The sequence below is a fragment of the Conger conger genome, chromosome 3 (assembly GCF_963514075.1).
Source record: "Conger conger chromosome 3, fConCon1.1, whole genome shotgun sequence".
NCBI lineage: Eukaryota > Metazoa > Chordata > Actinopteri > Anguilliformes > Congridae > Conger > Conger conger.
This window is the reverse complement of record NC_083762.1, coordinates 27,217,787-27,237,877: the sequence shown is the minus strand read 5'-3', so window position 1 is coordinate 27,237,877 and position 20,091 is coordinate 27,217,787. Positions and strand designations below refer to the sequence as shown.

At 39.0% G+C, this 20,091-nt stretch overlaps 1 protein-coding gene across 2 annotated transcripts in view; it reads right to left on the bottom strand.

Moving 5' to 3' along the window:
* Nucleotides 1-20,091, bottom strand: part of glra1 (glycine receptor, alpha 1) — a 60,843-nt gene that overhangs the window by 5,576 nt on the left and 35,176 nt on the right. For both annotated transcript variants that reach the window (XM_061235425.1, XM_061235426.1), the window contains 5 exons: nucleotides 13,676-13,899; nucleotides 11,771-11,853; nucleotides 11,070-11,207; nucleotides 8,259-8,473; nucleotides 4,853-4,999 (listed from right to left, as the gene is read on the bottom strand). In XM_061235425.1, coding sequence (XP_061091409.1) covers nucleotides 4,853-4,999; nucleotides 8,259-8,473; nucleotides 11,070-11,207; nucleotides 11,771-11,853; nucleotides 13,676-13,899 — 807 coding nt within the window. The remainder of the gene's footprint in view (nucleotides 1-4,852; nucleotides 5,000-8,258; nucleotides 8,474-11,069; nucleotides 11,208-11,770; nucleotides 11,854-13,675; nucleotides 13,900-20,091) is intronic.

Genomic DNA, 20,091 nt, shown 5'->3' with positions numbered 1-20,091 from the left:
TACGATTTCCCGATAGCGGAGATTAGACGCTTTCATTTTACCAATATAAATGTTAATTTCTGCAATATTTAATTAATGTTAACTGCTTGTGTTTTGTCCTCTTCAACACCATTCTGTTTCACCAATTGATTGGAAGCCTGCAGATCTCACTGCTGACCAACAGAGGGAGATAGAGGCACTATTCTCTGCCAGAGACCAAATCTCTCTTTTGAAGGAAGTCAGGCAAAAAAAAGAGTAATCTGCTTTAATAACAGCCACCAACGTGTGTCAATAACCACAGCAGTCAGTTGAGTGATAGCTTTGTAAGAGCTGTAATGTGATTTGGTGTACCTTTCTCCAAGCTAGACTATAAGTAGTGGCCAGTGTCGTTCATTTTGAAAAGGTCAGTTGTCAAGGAAGTAACTAAAAATTGTGTATTTCTCCTCTGGGAGCAAAGAGAAATTAGAAGACCCCCTCCCACAGGCAATTTAATTAGGGGAGGAAGGAGTGTAGGGAAAGAAGGAATTTATTATGGGTGTACTTAAAATGTTATGTCAATGCAGTCCCGAAAGAGGTCTTCCAAAGGTTGCCGATTAACAACTGGTAGTGTTTGGATCTGGAAAATAGCACATAATAGAATTTCAAAGGTATATTTGTATACTTATGTGTACATAAATATGTATACATGCTGTGCATATCATTAAGTTGGCAGTGTGTGACGATGATTTCGCTGGACTAGCAACCACCTTGTGGTACATCCTTTAATCAGCATTGAGCCTAACTAAATAAAACGTTAGACAATGCTGTACTGTCCTTGAATAAACTGTTTAAACTATATTGCTTCAGAAACAGATATAACATGCCAAATACATACACTGTTAGTAATATACAGCTATGGCCATATGCAATGCATTTTCAATCATTTTGTATTTGCATGTGCACCATTTTAGGCACAAACCATGCAAGTAAGCATATTGGATTCAGATCATGTTTCAAGGTTTCACTCCAGGAGACCCAGTTCTCATGGGGGTGGAAGTTGAGGGGTAAGGGAGTAATCATCATTTTAATCATTTTAATAATTACAGCTTCGTACTTAACTACATAATTCCACTGGGCATTAACTGAACTCTCAGGAAACTGTTGAGCATGATACTGAATGTGTATCTGGGTCATTTATAACTGACAGTTGGATTTAGTACCACTGCTCTGTCCCTTAAGCTGTGGGTGTATCCTTCCATTAGCATAAACATTTACTCGTCAGCCTTTTTTTGCATTGACCTGGAGCCTCGGAACTGTTGACTAATAAACCTTCACCCATTAGGGGAATTTGAGGATTGCGACAATGGGATTTGGAATGTATTTTTCTTTTTTTACGAGTTTATATTACGGTAAAGTCCCTGAGAGTCAGATCAACAACTGACACACAAGATAGGGAGCTTATACAATGTGTTGTGCTGGTTTCAGTGCTATAGGACAGCATTTCCCTTATATGTCATTTTCATTAAATGCACATGGATGCTACATCTCCTAAAGGCTGGCAGGTTTATATCTTATTCAATATAATGGCTTTGAATTTATAATCTCATGGGGGAGGGAAAACATGATTGATTAAATACACTGAGCTGAACCTTTTGGCGAAGGCACACAGCTCTGCAAATAAGCTTGTTGGCATAAACAACAGATTTCAGAACATGTTTTATTGTGATCAGAGTATCTCTGGGGAGCATGTAGCTTTGTAGGCTACCTCCTGAGAAACAAATTGAACATCTGACAGCCTCTGCAATATCCTCCAAACAAAACTGCAAAAAGCTAAAGGTCTGGGGTCGGCGAGAACATTCTGGCAAAAGCATTGCTGAAATATGCCACTTGACAGGTGTTTTGATTGAAGGAAGTTCAACAAACAAGGTGTATGTTGCGTGATATCATGAATTCATGAATATTTCAATGTGCATTTCAAAACATCGGCTGCGGCTCAGGAACTCACAATCAGGGAGAGAAACACTACAACTTTGAAACTGGGAAACAAGGAAGAGCTTTGAAAGAAGTATTTTCATATTAGTTTTGTGATCAATGTTTGATTGAGCGGTCTACATTTAGTCTGTTTACCTGATATTATGGCTTGCTCATTGTGTAACTGACAGAAACCTGCCTTATAATATGCTACACAGCCAATGCTTATAGAGGACTGACAGGACCTTCTTTAACTATACTGGCAGGCATTGGCTGTCCATGCCAATGTGCTCCTGTTTGATTACTATGGAAAACAAGTCAATGTTTTCTGCGCATAGTATCAAAAAAGTGAGGCCTTTGCGTTCCTGATAAGAATGGATATCACTGTAGTTAATAATGCACACAGGAGACCGATTCCCTATTTCAATTCTATACATAAACTATTTAGATACTCAAAAACCTGCAAAAACACAAATGAGATTAGACTATATTCTAGTCTATGAATGGCTTGATCAAACACGATACTGATTATTTAAATAAAAAAGACATGAAGCATACGCTTCATTATACTACCAAAACAACAACGTCAATGTTTGAGATAAAACAATAGTACGGTGTAGAGAACATAATAGGTATATCAAGTGGAATGGTAATAGTTCAATTAAATTAGCAACAAAACTGTATGGTTTAATTGTGTATACAAACAATACTTTGAGGTCCACTAAACTTATAACCAAACCTTTTAAATTATATTATTGTTTTAAGGGGTATACTGTTTTATGTATACTATTAAAAAAGTGATACTATTTTGTATAACACGAAGAAAGAACTAATACAAGAAAGAATGATCACAAGAGACAACAAAGCTCAAAATAAGAACTTATGATTTGTAGCTCTGTGATTAAGATTCCCGTTATGATTTGTAGCACTGTTATGATTCTTGTACGGTCTGAGAAGTTTTTGACAGATCTTACTGTGCCAGTGCAGAGTAAAAGGGAACCAGTCTGTCTTTACACCGATATTTTCCTCAGCATGCAAGCTCAGAGGTTTTACTTGAAGATGATGTTGAGATTAATACCATACACCATCTCTTTCATTTATCCTGTGCAACCACATATGTATATTCCCACATAATAATAATAATCATAGTGTTTTCATTAGAACTGCTTAGACACTGCTCAAGTGTGATATCAACTTAAATTTGAGTACCCTTATCACAACCGCATGCTGCCATGATTATAATTATTGTAAGTACATAATTTGAGTGAGAACAAAGACTATGACCACACATTCGGTATGTTATATATTTTACTCAAGTGACTCAAAGTCTCAGACTAATTGCCCTAATGTTTTAATTAATTTTTAATCTACCTATCTAAGTCAATTTATTCTCCATCTGACGTCAATGTCATTAAATTGTCTTTGACGGTAAGATTTAGTTTCAAAAAGAGAGCAAACATACAGTGATTGAAAATTCACATCATGTTTGTCTTGTGAGTGTTGCCTTGACTACAACTGAAAGCATGCACCGTATTATTGCTTGCTGCGATATTTCACTTTTTTATGGCCTTATTTTTACAATGAAATAGATGTAGGGTCACATTGAGTAACTTTATGTTAGCCAATTCATGATAATGCAGAATCCAGAGGCAGAGGGCAAGCATAAAATATACAACTTTTTAATATTTTGAAAGCAATACTGTTGTCGTGACCATATTCCCCTGGCTAATGGAAGGCCTGCAGATTTGTGCACTGGTGACATTAACTCAAACAATATGAAGCTAAATGCAATATTGATGATGGACATACTTGGAAATTGAATTTATACGAGCGGTCCATACAAAGTACTCTGTAGTGTTTACGACGTGTTTTAAAAAGATATTGCACCAACTCCTCCTCCATTGTTCTTGAACATAAAATAGAATTTATCTTTAAATTAAAAATTTTACTATTGAACTGATGATTGTCCTCCACATAACCATGATCTATATCTGTGAGTACCCTGTAACATGATTTCATAGATGAACAACACATGAACTTGTGCAATGGCAAAAGCATTTTCTATGGTAATACATGTATGAATCACTGCTTTGGGCCTAGTAACAGGGAAAATAGACTGCTATTTGCCAGTTTCAGCATGATTATGTCACACACCTGCCTGCACCAATCCAGATGTTATACCACAGAGTGGAGAAAGAGATGATGGTTGTAACAGACAGCAATTCTAGAGAACTCTAGATTAGGGAATGTAAATCGCTTTATTCATAATTTGGTCATTCAGTTTCACTTCGTAAATGACTATATGACCTTAAGGATCTCCACAAAAATGTAGTTCTTCCCTCTAATTAAAATGAGGTAATGTGGGGTCGTGGCCATAGATTGTAGAAAAAATATGTGCCTGTTACGTCACCCACTGACTATCCTTGGGCTCATGAAACGCATTTTGAAGCTGTGGAAATAAAACTTACTGGAGCTGTTGTACAATTTGGAGCCAGAGACTGTGCAGTAGGGAAGCCGAGTGTGGCCCCTCCACTAAGCGTGTGAGAGAGAGGTAATCTCTCCCTGATTCGGCCACAAAGTATCGCTCTAATAATACAATAACCTAAAGAAAATTGGCACATGGGGAATTGAATTAATAAAAATAAACACAGATTTTGACAAAATCTTCTTGTGGAAAAAAATTATTGACTTGGTATTTTGACCACAATTGTACCACTGACATCACATTGAAAACGGATCTAAATGACCTACACTGGAGCCAACCGCAGTGACTCCGTCTGGCAGCATGACCAGGAAATGAGCTTCATAAAAGAAGTCGGATTTTGGCCGCTTGGTCGTGGCACAGCTGACTACCCTAGCACCCACAATGCAACAATGTAGAAAGGCCCGGAAGCATGCTGGGAGTGGGAAGGGCATTGTTCACCTTGAGGTGTCGTCTCCTCTTGCGGAAGCGTAGCAGCTCCTTGTGTTGCCGTGCGATGAAGTTGACGGCGGCGTACTCCAGCAGGGCGGAGAACACGAACAGCAGGCACACTGCCATCCAGATGTCGATGGCTTTCACATAGGAGACCTGTGGCAGAACAGATACCAGTTCACAAACATAGAAACCACATCCAAGGCTACTCCCCCTAAAGGACTAAGAAACATAAACAAATAAGATGCAGCTAAAGAAATTTGCAATGACTTTATTTATGATACTCATGGGGAAAAAACCCAATTATTGGAAACGCATTAGACTGTGTAATTATAATTAATGCATAGTAAAACATTAACAACTGCATCACACTTCCTTAAAATTGCATTATTGATTTTTGTCCAGTATTAATAAATATGAGACAGTATTCCATTTAGTAAAAGTGCCAGAGTTTCCAGAGAAGTTCCACACTAGAATACAATTTGCATTGATTCTTGCCCCATCTCTCATGCATCCCCATCTCCGAATTGTACATTTGTACTATTTTCCCATAGTCTGGCCCTGGCCACTTTCTAAAAAATTACATTTACCAATATTTATGAATGGGAATTTATGAAGCCATCAACAGTGAATTTATAATGGTATATCATGAGAGTATTAATGCTTATTATTATTTATAAATGCACCATAACTTAATGTGTCACACCATTAGCATGGGACAATTCCTTATTCTAAGTACAATGGGAATGTATTTACAGGTTTTACAGATTTATAGGATAGTAGCAAAATATTATTGCATATCCATTTCTCGAATGTCTATTGGTGTGATTCATTATTTTGAGGTCATCATATTTCCATTTGAAAATACTGGTGGCTAATATCCTAGTGGGTACTAATATATTGTGTCATTCATATTACTGTGTACATGAGTCACAGATATTAAAAGCTTGGACATGTTTCTGGAAATGTCCTCCACCATATTAACAGACGGGCCAATGTTTTGGCATGTTTCCTTGACATTATGCGATATTTTCACAACTTTAAAAGCAGACAGTTTGTCCTTAGCATATCTTGAACAGCAGAAGAATGGCACTGAAACTGCTTGTACCTCAAGATTAATGTAGTATAACATAACATAATGTACCATAATATATTGCAATAACACACATTTTTCAACCCTCTAATGCTTAGAAGTAATAATAAAAAAAAGTTTAAGTTCGGTGGTGGAGAGATTTCTTCAATCTTTGAAAACCTGGCATTTTTGCAAATTAGCTATGCGCAAACACAAGAGTTTGGAATTCTGAAGTATGTGTTTACATGACTAATAGAGCCCAATATATTCCTGGTTTCAAATAGCATATTTATGTGATGATGTAGCTGTTAACATGAATGAATGATATACAATACATTAACAGAGCTGTACAGATTAACTTAGTAGTTAGATAGCAGTTAACAACTGCATTAGTTCATGCCAATTCATGGAACCTTATTGTCAAGTCCGACTAAAGTTATGCATTTAAATACAGATTATGTCTTCAACTTGTTTCTATAATTACAAAAGCATGGTAGTGAAGGAGGTGGCCATAGTTGATAGTAAGATGGAAGCACAATGTGTTCAATGGAGGTGGGGTGGGGGTGATAAAGAGTAAATAAAATTTGTCATAACTTCATTCTTTCTTGCATTGTGTAAGTTGTGACAGAAGTAATACTGAACCATCAGAAATATATTTTTGTCATTGTTGTCTACGAAAAGCCCTTCACCCACAGTGATACCCAGACAGAGCCGTTCTGCTGTGTGAAACTGGGCTGCCTCCTCTCCTTGGCTGAGACTCACTTCATTTGACAGGTCAGTGACCACTGTGGCGGTGGAAGGCAATTTAGGTGGCATTACACAAAACACGGTTCAGAAGACATCATTTAAATGATGAAAATCGCTGGCCTGAGACAGCTCTGGAGAGAGGGCTGGCCCGGCTTCTCATCGCCGGCGTTTATTTCCCAGGGCCAGGCCGACATGAGAGGTTGCGAATCTCTTTGATTACCTCCAACACTTCCATAAGTACTTATACTGTATGTCTCACCCCTCACCCTTCGCCCCCAAGAACATTACAAATAGAGAAAACACCTATAGCACATTTACTTGCACCTGGAGAGAATTTGCCAGCCCCAAACCACGCTTGGGACCAAGCAGCAATGATAAGAACGATTTGGTCGAATAGATTTGTCTGGAATCTGTATATTAAGGGAAGTTCAAGGACTAGTGCAGGATAAATGGCATAATATGTGACCCGTCCTATCATAATCAGTCATAAGTCACAACGAAAAGTTTATGGAAAAAATTGTCCATTTTGGCTGTCTTAGGCTTTCATCTTCATTTTGTAGAACAATATCTTGGCTTCCATAATCTTCATGTCTTAATGTCAAAGTGAAAGTAACACCGGAGTTGTGCATTGTTTGGAGGCTAGCCAGCTTCACAAACCAAACAACCACATCAACTGTGTTCGTGGCAACATGCGAATGTATTTGCTTTCACGGTCTGTATGTATGTATAAATATTCAGAGTATACATATAGTTTTAAAGGGTTTAAACATAAGATGACAAGTTATGGCTTTGGAGTTTTGTTAGCCCAGTGTCGGTAGTCTCCCAGCCACATAATTCTTGCGACAAAACTTTTTTGTTGTTTTTTGTCTTTTTTTTTCTCAAAAAAATGGTTTGGTGGCACTGTGAATGAAAATGAAACAGGACACAACTCCCTTGATATCTGGAGTAGAGAGATAACTTTGGAATCGTTAGAAAGCTTACATTCTCCTCTTTTGAGTCGTTTCTAAAACTCAAAATACGTTTTGGGGTCAATAGGACTGATTTTGAGCAGGTCACATATTGTTCCTCTCGCTCTCACTCCTTCAGCCCCAGTGCAAGGCCTCGTAGCCACAGGCAGCACCCAGCCTGAGCTGCAGCCTGTGATCATCACTGTGACAGCTGAACTGCAAGGGAATCATGGTTCACTAGTTCATTTGCGAGTTGGTGAGTTCAGAACACGCAAATCGCCGTCCCATGTCTACAAATAAAATATAGTCATGCTTTCCGTTTATATGATAATGCAATCGCAGATGGAGATGGAAGTCCTTATATTCTCCAAGTCCTTTTTCTGAGATTTTTTACAATTTCACTTTTCCTGTGAACCGTTTGACTCGCAATTTTGGCCTTGGAGAACACATATATTATTATCTCTCCCACTCTCTCTCTCACACTCTCTCTCTGTCCTACTCTCTCTCATTCTCTCCCCCACTCTCTCTCCCCTCTCTCTCTCTCTCTCCCCCCTCTCTCTCCCTCTGTCCCTCCCCCACCCTCCACACACACTCACACACACACACACACACAGACACACACACACACACACACACACATCTCTCTGACCTTAGGCAGTGAGGCCCTGGAGCCTGAGCTCTGAGTGGTCATGGTGAGCACAGTGGTGATTCCCAGTCCCACTCGTGCTGGAGCGGCGTCCATGTTGATCCAGAAGGACACCCAGGACAAGATGACGATTAGCAGGCTGGGGATGTACATCTGGATCAGGTAGTATCCCATCTGCCTCTCCAGGTGGAAACGGGCTTCAATGCAGGTGAACTTCCCTGGCAACACAGAGGAGAAAGCATTGCTCTCAGTAGGACAAAAGGCCAGAAAGATTCACTTCTTCCTTGAATGACAAAAACATTAAATTTTTGCTCAAATTGTAAAGTAAATTTTTTGCTGGGTCCATTCAAGTGTGTGTGTGCGCGCGAGTGTGTGGTGTCTGCGTGTGTGTGCATATGTGTGTGTGGCCATAGCATGTATTGTTAAATTTCCTGCATTAGTTCACTCTGCGCTTGTTTAAGCTCAGACAATAAAGCCAAATTCACTTTCCATGAAAACTCATTTTCCATTTGACTGGCTTGTGCTTGGACAGTCTCCTGACATTTCCTTTCTTCCACAGGAGAACAAAAAAAGGAAGAAAGAAAAAAGTCTCAACCTTGCAAAGAATGGCAATCTTTTAAGGAGATGCTTATCTCACTTAATCTGGCATGTGTTGTATCTGAATCCATTACATTAATCCCCATGTAAACTATCCATGTTAGGCCAGTTGGAATGGAAAGCAATGACAACAAACACATCTGAAGCCATACAATTTGTCTTGCTTTACTCTTATTTTTATAATTTTGGATTTCACCGCATTCCTCTTTTAATTATTATATCGTTCTAATATCATCCATCTCCCGAAAAACCCTTTTTGCATGCAATGTTAAAGTAAAGGACAAAAATGAGCCTTTTTTTGTTATGCTAATGCTCTGAGATGAACAATGTTTCACTGTGCTAAATGCTGTTTCATCCATTTAATCAGCTTATATCTATTCAAGACAGCTGCCTGCCACGACTTTCAATTCCATTAAATTTAACCATAAAGCATTGTTTTGGAAGAAAACAAGCTGTTTTATTCATGATTGATTTATAGCTATAATACACTTGGAGGGTTTAAACATGTTGGGAGAAAGTTATGTATTTATTTATTTATTTATTTATTTATTTATTTATTTATTTATTTATTTATTATTTTCTTACGGGAAAAGTTTCCTGCTCAAATGACGTTACACAAGGGTGAAACTGCACTGCACCAGCACCAGAGTAATCGATGTCACGTTCAGTGTTTGAGCCACTCCACAGGGACGAGGGGAGGAGATAAGAATTAAAACGGATATGGAGGCTACGGAGCGTAGAGGAACGCGGAGCCAAGACGCGTTCTCTTCAGCTCACTGGATCGATAGACTGCCGTTAATACGCTTTAGAAAAAATGACACTGGGACGGTCACGGAATGCTTGATCGCGGAGCACTGGGCCGCGCGCGCAGTGCAGTGTGGCCGCAGAAGAAAGATAGCTCTGCGGAGCGAACGGAGCGCGAGGAGAAAAAGCTCCCTCTGGGGAGACCTCGCCGATGCTCGGGCCAGGCCGACAGACTGCGCCATTCTGCGCTCACTGCTCACGTGACCGCGGTGCAGCCCGAGCCAGGTCGCTACCTGCCAACTGTGCAACGTGCTATGTCACCGTGCAAGACAGCATCTGTACGCATGTCATGGCTTGAAGCAGAACAGCACAAATTTCAGTAGAGAGCGATAAAAAAGCATGTATTCTGTTTCTCGCTCTCTGGAAATACAGTTGTTGCTGGAGCTGACTATGGCCCGCTTGGATGTACTGTACATCAGTTTGCAGATATTCAATTAGCACACTCTCACAACTTACATATTCAAAAATGAGCACTATTTTGAATTCCTCTAAATCATTTCCGTAGTTAATGTTCAACACAGCCATGCAATATTACTCTGAATGTTAATTTCATCCCTGGGAGGCATAGTCCCATCTCACAACAACAGCATTTATGGGTGAAATAACAAGTGCAGCACTGTTTCACAAATGTATTCCCTGATCTATTTGGTGGGTTATTGCTTTTTGTATTATAGCTACAATTCTGGAAAAACACCGCAGAACCAGTTGACAAGTCCCCTGCAAAAGGTCAAAATACGCATGTCTGCATTATGAAATATTGCTCATTGGCTGTTCTAAAACTGTTAAAATATATGGTAATTTATTTTGACCTCTATAGCTGTTTTGATATATAATATTTAAAGGCACTATAATCAATCCATAACTAATTCATTTTTAGCTTTTCAATTCTGTATGAATTGCATTAATGCTGTACTTTCATATTCATGTGAATTTGTCTAAGGTAGTAGTTAATTAGGAAAAAAGGTATATATATATATAACAATATTATTTCTCCTAATAGGCAGCATATAATTGTTCCAAGATAATCACAATTAATCCAAATTATTTATTTCCGCTCACTCCAGTTCTACTATAGACTTTAAAATGGCCTCCAGTGCTGTTTCCATTTTATCTGAACTGTAACAAATCCAGACTGGCAAAGTCAGCTGGACAGATGGTTCTTCAGCTGAATTGATGAGCTCATAAAGGATAAAGGAAAAACCTTGTTATGATTTTCTTTTTTAGCGTTCAAACCATAAATTACTTTATATTCCAACACGCGTACATTTATGTTCGGTAGCCTTCTGCACAAAAATAAAAATGGCAATAAATACAACAAAATTATAAAAAAAGAAAAAAATTTGCTTACAATATACCGTTCTCAAACAATTTTATGATGTAAAATGCATTTGTTCTGAGGATAAGAGGACAGACCTGTATTGTAGTGCTTGGTGCAGTACCGTAGGTCCTTCTCTTCTTTCAGTATGAACTGAGGTAAAGTCAGATCATCCGCCACCTGCACCGCTCCCTTCTCATCCCACTCGAATATGAGGTCGTTCATGGTGTAGCCGACTGCGGACAAACAACAGCGTTCATTCGGAAGTGAAGACGAAAACACTTTCACGAAAAAATCAAGTAAATGTGATATATTATACCGTAAAACACAGCAAGGTTCGGACCGAGAATACTGCGTTAACTGCGTTTGACGTTTTCATTTTTAGGATAATTTATGCCGCAATATTCTTCCCGTCTGTCATTACACGGCGACTTGAGACTCGAAAGAGCCTGAATTTGGCGTTCCGCCTGTTCCTCCTTCACCTGAGTTACGGTGAAAGCCACCCGACTTAAAAAAGAAACGGCTGACTGGTGAGGGTGCTTCTGCTATTTCCATAGATAGGGGCGAGGTGAGGGCTTACGCAGGGCCGCAAATTTAATGTAAAAACGTGGGGATTGTAAAAGAGGCGGAGGGTGGCAGAGGCTGTGGAGAGAGGGGCTGGATTGAGTGATGCATCTGCTTGAAGGCGCACTTATATTATTACCCTCTACATCATCTCATTCCACACCAGCTCTACATCCATCTCATTGCCACAAAATAAATATGCTCCTTCCAGCTTTAAGGATAATGGAACACTCACAGCTCTCCAGCTGCATAATGCAGGTCTGTACATCCATGGGGAAATTCTTCAGGTCCATAGGGCAGGCCAGAACCAATGTTATTCTGAGAAAAGACACGTTCCAGAGTCAGTTACAGGTTAAATGATTATATGGGTCTATCAAAATCTACATGAAATATATTATCACACTGGATGCATGGGGTAAATACGTACATGATTGTTTTAACATAGTGCATTATCTCAGATGCGGTGAAAATATATTATCTGGACACAGTATTAAGAATGTCAGAGAGAGGTTATATTGTGGTGTGTTATTTTGGAAAACCATGGATTCAATTACCAGACATTTAACTTTTCTCTAAAAATCTTCAGGGCTTATCTCAATATTTCAGTATTGTAACACTATGGAATAGGATTAACAAAGATAATGAAAGATTAAGAATAAAAAATTATGCCACATGGAGACATGATACATTGAAATAAAATGATACAAACAAATACACAAAAACATAATAAAGAAATAAATAAATACAATAAAATAATAATGATGGACCAACACATGTTTTTTACTAAATACTACAGAGGAATGAATGACTACCTGCTGGCTATTACACAACTATTTTTAGCATTCACCCCATTCATGCTCTAATTTAGAAAACTACATTAATGACACTGTGTCAGCCTAAAGTTGTATGCCACATGTCCTATTTATAGACAACAACTCTCACAAATGAAAACACAAACACATTTTGGGAGCACAAAGGCAATGGGGTGTGAGAGCTTCAATTTGCTCATTTAAACTGTTTTACTGGATCTGGGGTTATAGAAGCTCAGGATTAGTGGACTCAGTTGAAGCCACAGCTTTAATAATGAACCACTTTCAATGGCTGTCATCACACTCTACAAGTATTTAATGAGAGCCAAATGGTAATGATAATGTCATATCTGAATATGGGAATTTAGGCACCATGAAAGTCCTTTCAGTTTACACAATGAATATCAGATGGGCCTTTCAAAATGGTGGAGGGAGAAAAAAGCAGTGACTGTTGAGTGTTGCGCTACTGTTGAATCCTATGACTTTAATGGAACCTTCTATACCATAATTTACTTTCAGCAACTGACAAACATTCCTCTCAGCATTCTGGGGAGAGATTTAAGTCTGCAGGTTCAATTTTACTCACAAGCGTTGCTCTGATAGTGCTGCTCAACCAAGGCGAGATAAAAGTGTTATTTATAAGCAATTTCCTATCAGGCTGGATACTGTAGCTGGATCTACAAGGTTTCCGTGATAGCATCGAGAGAAAAAAAAGAAACCCCTTTTATGTTGGGCTGCCAGTGTGCACTGATTCCAGATGTGGTTTAGAAACTGCCTCATATTTTGTCCCAATCACCTGGATTTGCTAATTGGCACAATTTTTGGCCAGGAGGTAGAACAAATTAGTGAAATCAGGTGGCTGAGTTCATGGGTAGAACAAACATATGGCAGGCCCTTCATTTTGACCCCAGGAGTCCAGGATGTGTAGATGGTGTGGATGAAGGTGGAATTTTATGTGAGAGTGATGTTGAGTAAATGATCGATGTCAGGACAGATGTCTACTTTTCTACATTGAACATGTTTATTTATTAATTCAATATTGGGAGCCTAAACCAAAGATATGCATGGACATCATTATCTCTCAGCAGCATACATTTGACTACAAAAAATATATATTTTACAAGTTGAAATATGTTCCATCTGCGTTAGCATCAAATGACCATTATGACCCAAGTAATTAGTCTAATGTGCTTTCTGAAGTGTTCTTCGGACTTCTTTGCTTTTCACATATAGTTTCCATTATTCCTGCCTTTCCCTCAGGAAAGCTGAAACATCAGCTGAGACCTGACTCACCTGGTATGGCAACACAGATCCACCAGGGGGCCCCTCACCTTATACTGTACAGGACGTTCCCGTTTTTAGAAATCCGCAGCAACTTGTTATCCGTGGTGACGCCGTGGAAATTGGCTCCCTTTTCATTGGCGAAGAACAGGTCAGGTTTCCAAATGGAGTCCAACATAGAAGGGTCCAGGTCCAATGAGTCATCAGGGTACTCACTGTAGGCCAGGCGAGGGTCATTCCACTGCTGTCTCAGGAAAATGTTCACTCTGTAGTCCTACGAGACAGACAAGCATTCACGGCAAAAACAAATTTTGAAGTGAGAATGAGGATCATGCACAATACAGGAGTGGATCAAAAAAGGCCGTGATTTCACACTGACAGCAGCAACAACAAGATTAACATGCAGTGATACAGTCAGGGTTGCATTGATTGCTCAGAAGATAACAGCATTACGTCCAGGTTAGATTCACTGCTGCCGCAGTTTGAGTGAAACTTATGTCTAAGGTCACTGGATGCTTCCATCATTTGTAAAGAGTCATGGGGACAAAACTGAGGCATTGTTTTTCTGAAGAATATGATTTGTAATTGTTAGTGTGGATAGTACAAACCAAATTTTTGTATCCCAAGTGGAGTAGAAAAAATAACAAATATTTCAGTGCTGCTGAATTGTTCTTAGCTGAGTGGCATCTGAGGGGCAGTTTGCTGGATACATCTAATACCTCCAGTCAAATGCATCTACATAGGACACAGACTAAATACTATTAAAATGGTTTCATAATAATAAATTACTCAAGAGGTGAACTGCAGAGTCACATCTATCTTACCAAAAATGAAGACTTAGCGTATTCCACTACATTTTTTATAAACGGTGTATTAATAAATGTTCCTCATGGATATGCATTATATTTCATAGACATAAATTGTTTAATTAGGGAAGCAGCCAGTGGGCAATTATAAAAAGGTTACGGTGAGCATCTGGGATACTGAATATTGATTATGAGGTGTCAGCAATTTGCAGAAGTATTTCTGTGAATGGCAATGGCTAGACTATGACTTTCAGACTACCAATATCACAAAGCATGGAAAAAACTGTTCTAGTTTGAATGTCAAATTGCCCTTTGACTGTGAATGCAGGGTTAAGCCATATTTCCATTAAAATGAAATCATTTGAAAGCAAAAGAGAACAGAGCTAAAGAGAACCAGCCAAAAAAAGTGTCCATACTAAATGTTTAATGGATGCCTGCACCCTATGCCCCCTTATTTTTTTCTGTATTAACACAGGATGAAAAATAATACAACTATTTTAGTGCTACCAAATCTGTCTTTGCTGATTGACGTTTGAGGGGCAGTTTGTTGATACATGTAATACCCAATTACATGTGTCCAGTTTTAAAATCTCTCTCTCTGCTCTAAAGTATATTCAACATTCTATCGGTTCCTAGGGTTTAAATCAGGAGGCCATAGATTTCATATTGCCCAAGGCTCTTAACACAAATCCACTAGGTAAATAATCACCAAAACAATCAGAAATAATATGACAACTGCTGTCCATGTCATAAACAAGGGTGCTTGCTCAGAAAATAAATTATATAATGAAATGCTTTTTGTCCAACTAGGGTAGCACCTGGATGACTGTGGAAAAAGGTCACTTCTAAGGTTAACACTTAAGCATGAATTTCTGCCTAACTGTGCATTTGTCAAGACTGTGTAGAGACAACACTGTCTATTAGCAAAGGTCATTAAACTGTTATAATGTGGGATGGGAGGAATGAAAACGGTGCATGTGACCTTTGCAACAGCAATCAGCCATATCATTACCTAGACCTCCTCTCGAGGTTACCTGGAGATGAGTTGTTTATCTCAAATACACAGCAGCACGAGATTAATTTATGAACTGTTGAGAGTAGCATATTTTAAAATTACACCCTTATGTGTTGCCTGGTTGTAATTTAGAGTGTGTGGTAATTTACTATCCGAGGGACACTCACAGCGATTTTTTACAGAGATTATGGTTCGTAGACTCCCCGTGTTATTATGCTGTTATAGTAACTTTGCTCGCGTTCTGCAGTGAAAGCTCTAATGATATGTTTACGGAACTGGAGAAATGTAGTTTTCTTTTTTTTTTCTTTTTTTTTTTTGGAGAAGCATTAGCAGGGAATAAAACCGTAGCGCAACTGAAAAATGTGTTGCAATGCAATACATTATGTCTAATCTGCTGATGACAAAAATATATATTTTGTCAATAAGACCTTCTTTTGTATACAGTTCATGTTAGCCGTGCAGTAATTTACTGATATGTACGTATATATAAGACGTCAAAATCGGGAATATGTTGTTTGAATTTTAAATACCTTTCTGTTATCCATCAAGCATTGCCCTACTGGCCTGTAGTGCATCTGGTGCAGTCGTGCCCTTGAGCAAAGCTTTTGTAAATACGCTGGACTTTGAGTATACGACACTGTGCAGCGGCTTGCAATACCTTGGGCAGACATGATATTGCACACCGGCATGCACATTAGGCTCTCAAAGAGAGATACATTTTAATACATTCTGCTTTAAAGGCAAATCATAAAGTGAGGGAGAAGAAAACACTAAACACATGACCATGGTTCATTTGGAGAATAAGTGGACTGAATCATGCAATTATCCAATGTGAAATGCTTTGTAAAACAGGCAAGGGGGGGGGGGGGATTTCAAACCATGTTGTCATGGCAAACAAGCCATTCTGAAATGGGACCAGCTGCACGCTCTCAACTAAAATAAAATGTGCAATTATCCATGATACAATTAGAGAGTCAACTGTAAATTAATGGGAAGCACGTCAAATATCAGATACATCAGAGAAACTAGTATGCAAATATATACAGTAAGGACAATTATAGTGGTCATAATAATAGTAATAATGATAATAATAATAATAATAATAATAATAATAATAAGAAGAAGAATACATACAGACATACACAGTACATACATACCTACATGCAGTACATTCAGACATTCGGACATACATACGTGTACATATACATTAATAAACACATTGTGTGCTTTTCCCTTCTATAGACTGTGTGCAAATGCAGAGCTATTTATCACTATTATTTACATATGCAAATAGAATTTGCTACTGTTGATGTCTGATGTTTTCAGCAGCTACAAAAATAAGAAAAATCCCCCTCATATTTCTTGCTGTGATTTTCCAGGCTGAGGAGATGGATTTATAACAATGGCCCATAATGTCATTCAAGCCCAAGGCCAAACTAACTCCGAGTCTGCGACAGATTTGAAAAAAGTTTGGCTGTTCCCATGACTCAGCTGCAACTAACTCCAGTGACAAATGGCGGAATCGGGGATTGATGCACTCAAGCCCGCTCTGAAAAAATGAAAGGCCTGGGCAGCTAATTGAACAGCCTCTCGACGCTCCCCGGGGACACGTCCCTATAAAGCAGGGTAAACAATTAGGACGGCAGAAGGCCATGGGGACCGTGGGTCTCGATAGTAAGCAGATCCCCCCGGATCCCCGCATGAAACATTGTTCTCAGCAGTGCTATAAACACTAAAGATTTATCGATGCCGTCCCCGCACCCCCAAACCCCCCCTCCCCCCTGTGTCTTCCCTCCCAGCACGCCCCGCCTCTCCGCTTGTTTTCAGTGTTGACGAGAGCGCGGGCACCTCGGATCAATTCCACTGGTTGTAGCGGGGAAAAGGAGTGGAAAATGTGCCATTAGTTCTGCATGAGGCGGTTCTGCGGGCCGTCGCAGTTTCGGGACAGCTCTGCTGATGCAACGCGCGGAGGCCCGACCGGCCTGGCTCCACCGCTTCACCTCCGTTCAGTTAACGCTCCTAAATGCTGCTTGAGACTATTTCATTAGGGCTATTATATGCTTATAGGGGGGCAAAGGCCATATTAGCTATCTTGATTTTTTTTTATGTGACATCATTTAATATCTGTCTAAAGTAGTTACGGCCGTTTGACATGACTGGGTTTTTCAGTGCAGAAAGTGACCGGCCATTGAATGATTTAATGTGGAAATCAAGTATAATTAGTAAATCTGCATACCTCTGGATTATCAACTCCCATTGAAACAGAAGCTTTAATAATGATGTCCATTAACAGAACAGCAGTCATACCATGGGAATATTATGTGTGCATTCTTGAAAGCTCTACAACTTTTGCACAATCAAATCCTGGAATGCATCTTCATAGGAAACAAACTGAAATACTATTAAAATAGTTTAATAATAAATTACTCTAGAGGTGAACTGCAGAGGCACATCTGTCCTACCGCAAATTAAGTCGTAAAGGGTATTTCAGTACTGAGCGCATTTTCTACAACCGGCGTATTAATAAATGCTCCTCATGGATATGCATTATATTTCAGACAGAAATGGTTTAATTGGGAAAGGAGCTTGTGTGGGCCATTATAAAATGTTATGGTGAGCATCTGGGATACTGAATATTGATTATGAGATGTCAGCAATTTGCAGAAACATTCCTGTAGTCTGAATAAGAAGCATTAAACTATGACCTTCAAACTACCATTATTGCAAAACATAGGAAAGCACTGTTCTGACATATACAGCAGAAATATGTATAGATACACTCAGTGACCACTTTATTAGGTAGAACTGTACACCAGCTTGTTAATGCAAATATTTAATCAGCCAATCATCTGGCAGCAACTAAATACATAAATACATGCAGACATGGTCAAAAGGTTCAGCTGCTTTTCAGACCAAATGTTAGAATGGGAAAGAAATGTGACTTTATCACATGGAATCAACTGCGGAATGATTATTGGTGCCAGGGAGGGTGGTTTGAATATCTCAGAATCTGCTGATCTGCTAGGATTTTCATGCACAACAGTCTCTAGAGTTTGCAGAGGTTGGTGCAAAAAAACCCCAAGAAAAACATCCAGTGAGCAGCAGTTCTGCGGGTAAAAACACATTGTTAATCAGAGAGGTCAGAGGAGAAGGGCCAGACTGGTCGAAGCTGACAGGAAGGTGGCAGTAATGCAAATAAACATGCATTACCGAAGAGCATCTCTGAATACACGGTGCATCAAACCACTAAGAGAATAGGCTACAGCAGAAAAATACCTAATAAAGTGCTCACTGAGTGTATACACTTCTATTTCAATACATTCAATACACTCATATTTCAATGCCTTTTATTGAATAATCCAATTTTTTCTGAAACCCACAGGTGCTAAAATTATTGGCGCCCCCAAACAATTTTTATAACAACAATCAAACAAAGTGAAATTGCCAATACAATTTTACTTTTGTTTAGTTATTCTTAGTCTAAAGGAACTATATTGTGTCATTTCATCACTTCCTGTTTTACTAGAGTATAAAAAGAGTATGGGTGTCTCAGTGGAGCAGCCTGTAGAGCACTGACCGCATGCTCATTGCGAGCCGCGACGTCGGCGGTTCGAATCCGACCGTCTGACATTTGTCGCGCTCCCATTCTTCCTGTCTCTCTATACTATATACTGTCAAATAAAGCTGAAAAAGGCCTAAAAAATATCTTAAAAAAAGAGTATAAAAAAGCATGCAAATTCCTTTTGTCAATAATCAGCATGGGAAAAGTAAAAGAATCGTCAATTCAGAAGACACAGATGGTAATTGACCATCATAAGTCGGATAATGGGCATAAAAAAATACATAAACAGGTAAACATACCACTGGCAATAATAAAAAGGCATAAAACATATGGAATGGTTGCAAGCCAGGAAGAGGATGCAAGTGCATTATCCCCACAGACGATAAGGAAGATGGTGAAGGCGGCCATAAGTAACCCAAGGATCACATTTTAAGAATATTGGTCGTGCCTTGGGGTCAACAAGTAAAAAAATAAAACATAAAATAGCACCTCCATACCAGCAAACTCTTTCGAAGGGTGGCATGAAGACAGCCCTTACTAAGCACAATAAACAAACCAAGTATCTTCAGTTTGCCAAACCTCTTTGGAATTATGACAGGAAGATAGTGCTATGGTCAGATGAGACAAAATTAACGTTTTGGCCATGTACACCATCAGCATGTTTGGCTATTTAAGACCAATGACACAGTGAATTCAACAAAGTATCAGGAAATCTTGGCAGAAGATCTGGTTGCCTCTGCTTGGAAGCTGAGTCTTGGTCGTAGGTATATTGTCCAGCAGGACAATAACACCGATCATATATTAAAATCCACACATAAATGGTTAAGTAAAAACAACAACCATGTTCTGCAATGGCCATCTTAGTCTCCAGACATAAATCCCATGAAGAAACATGTGGTTTGAACTGAACAGGCAAGGTTATCAAAGATTCTGCGTAGAGTAAAGGTCAAAAATCCCTCCAAATGTGTTCTCTAACCTTCTTACAAATGATAGGAAAAGACTGATGGCTGTCATCCTTGCCAGGAAAAAAATATGAATTTACATTAGATTCAGCTGTAAATTATGCCAAAACAGTATGGAATA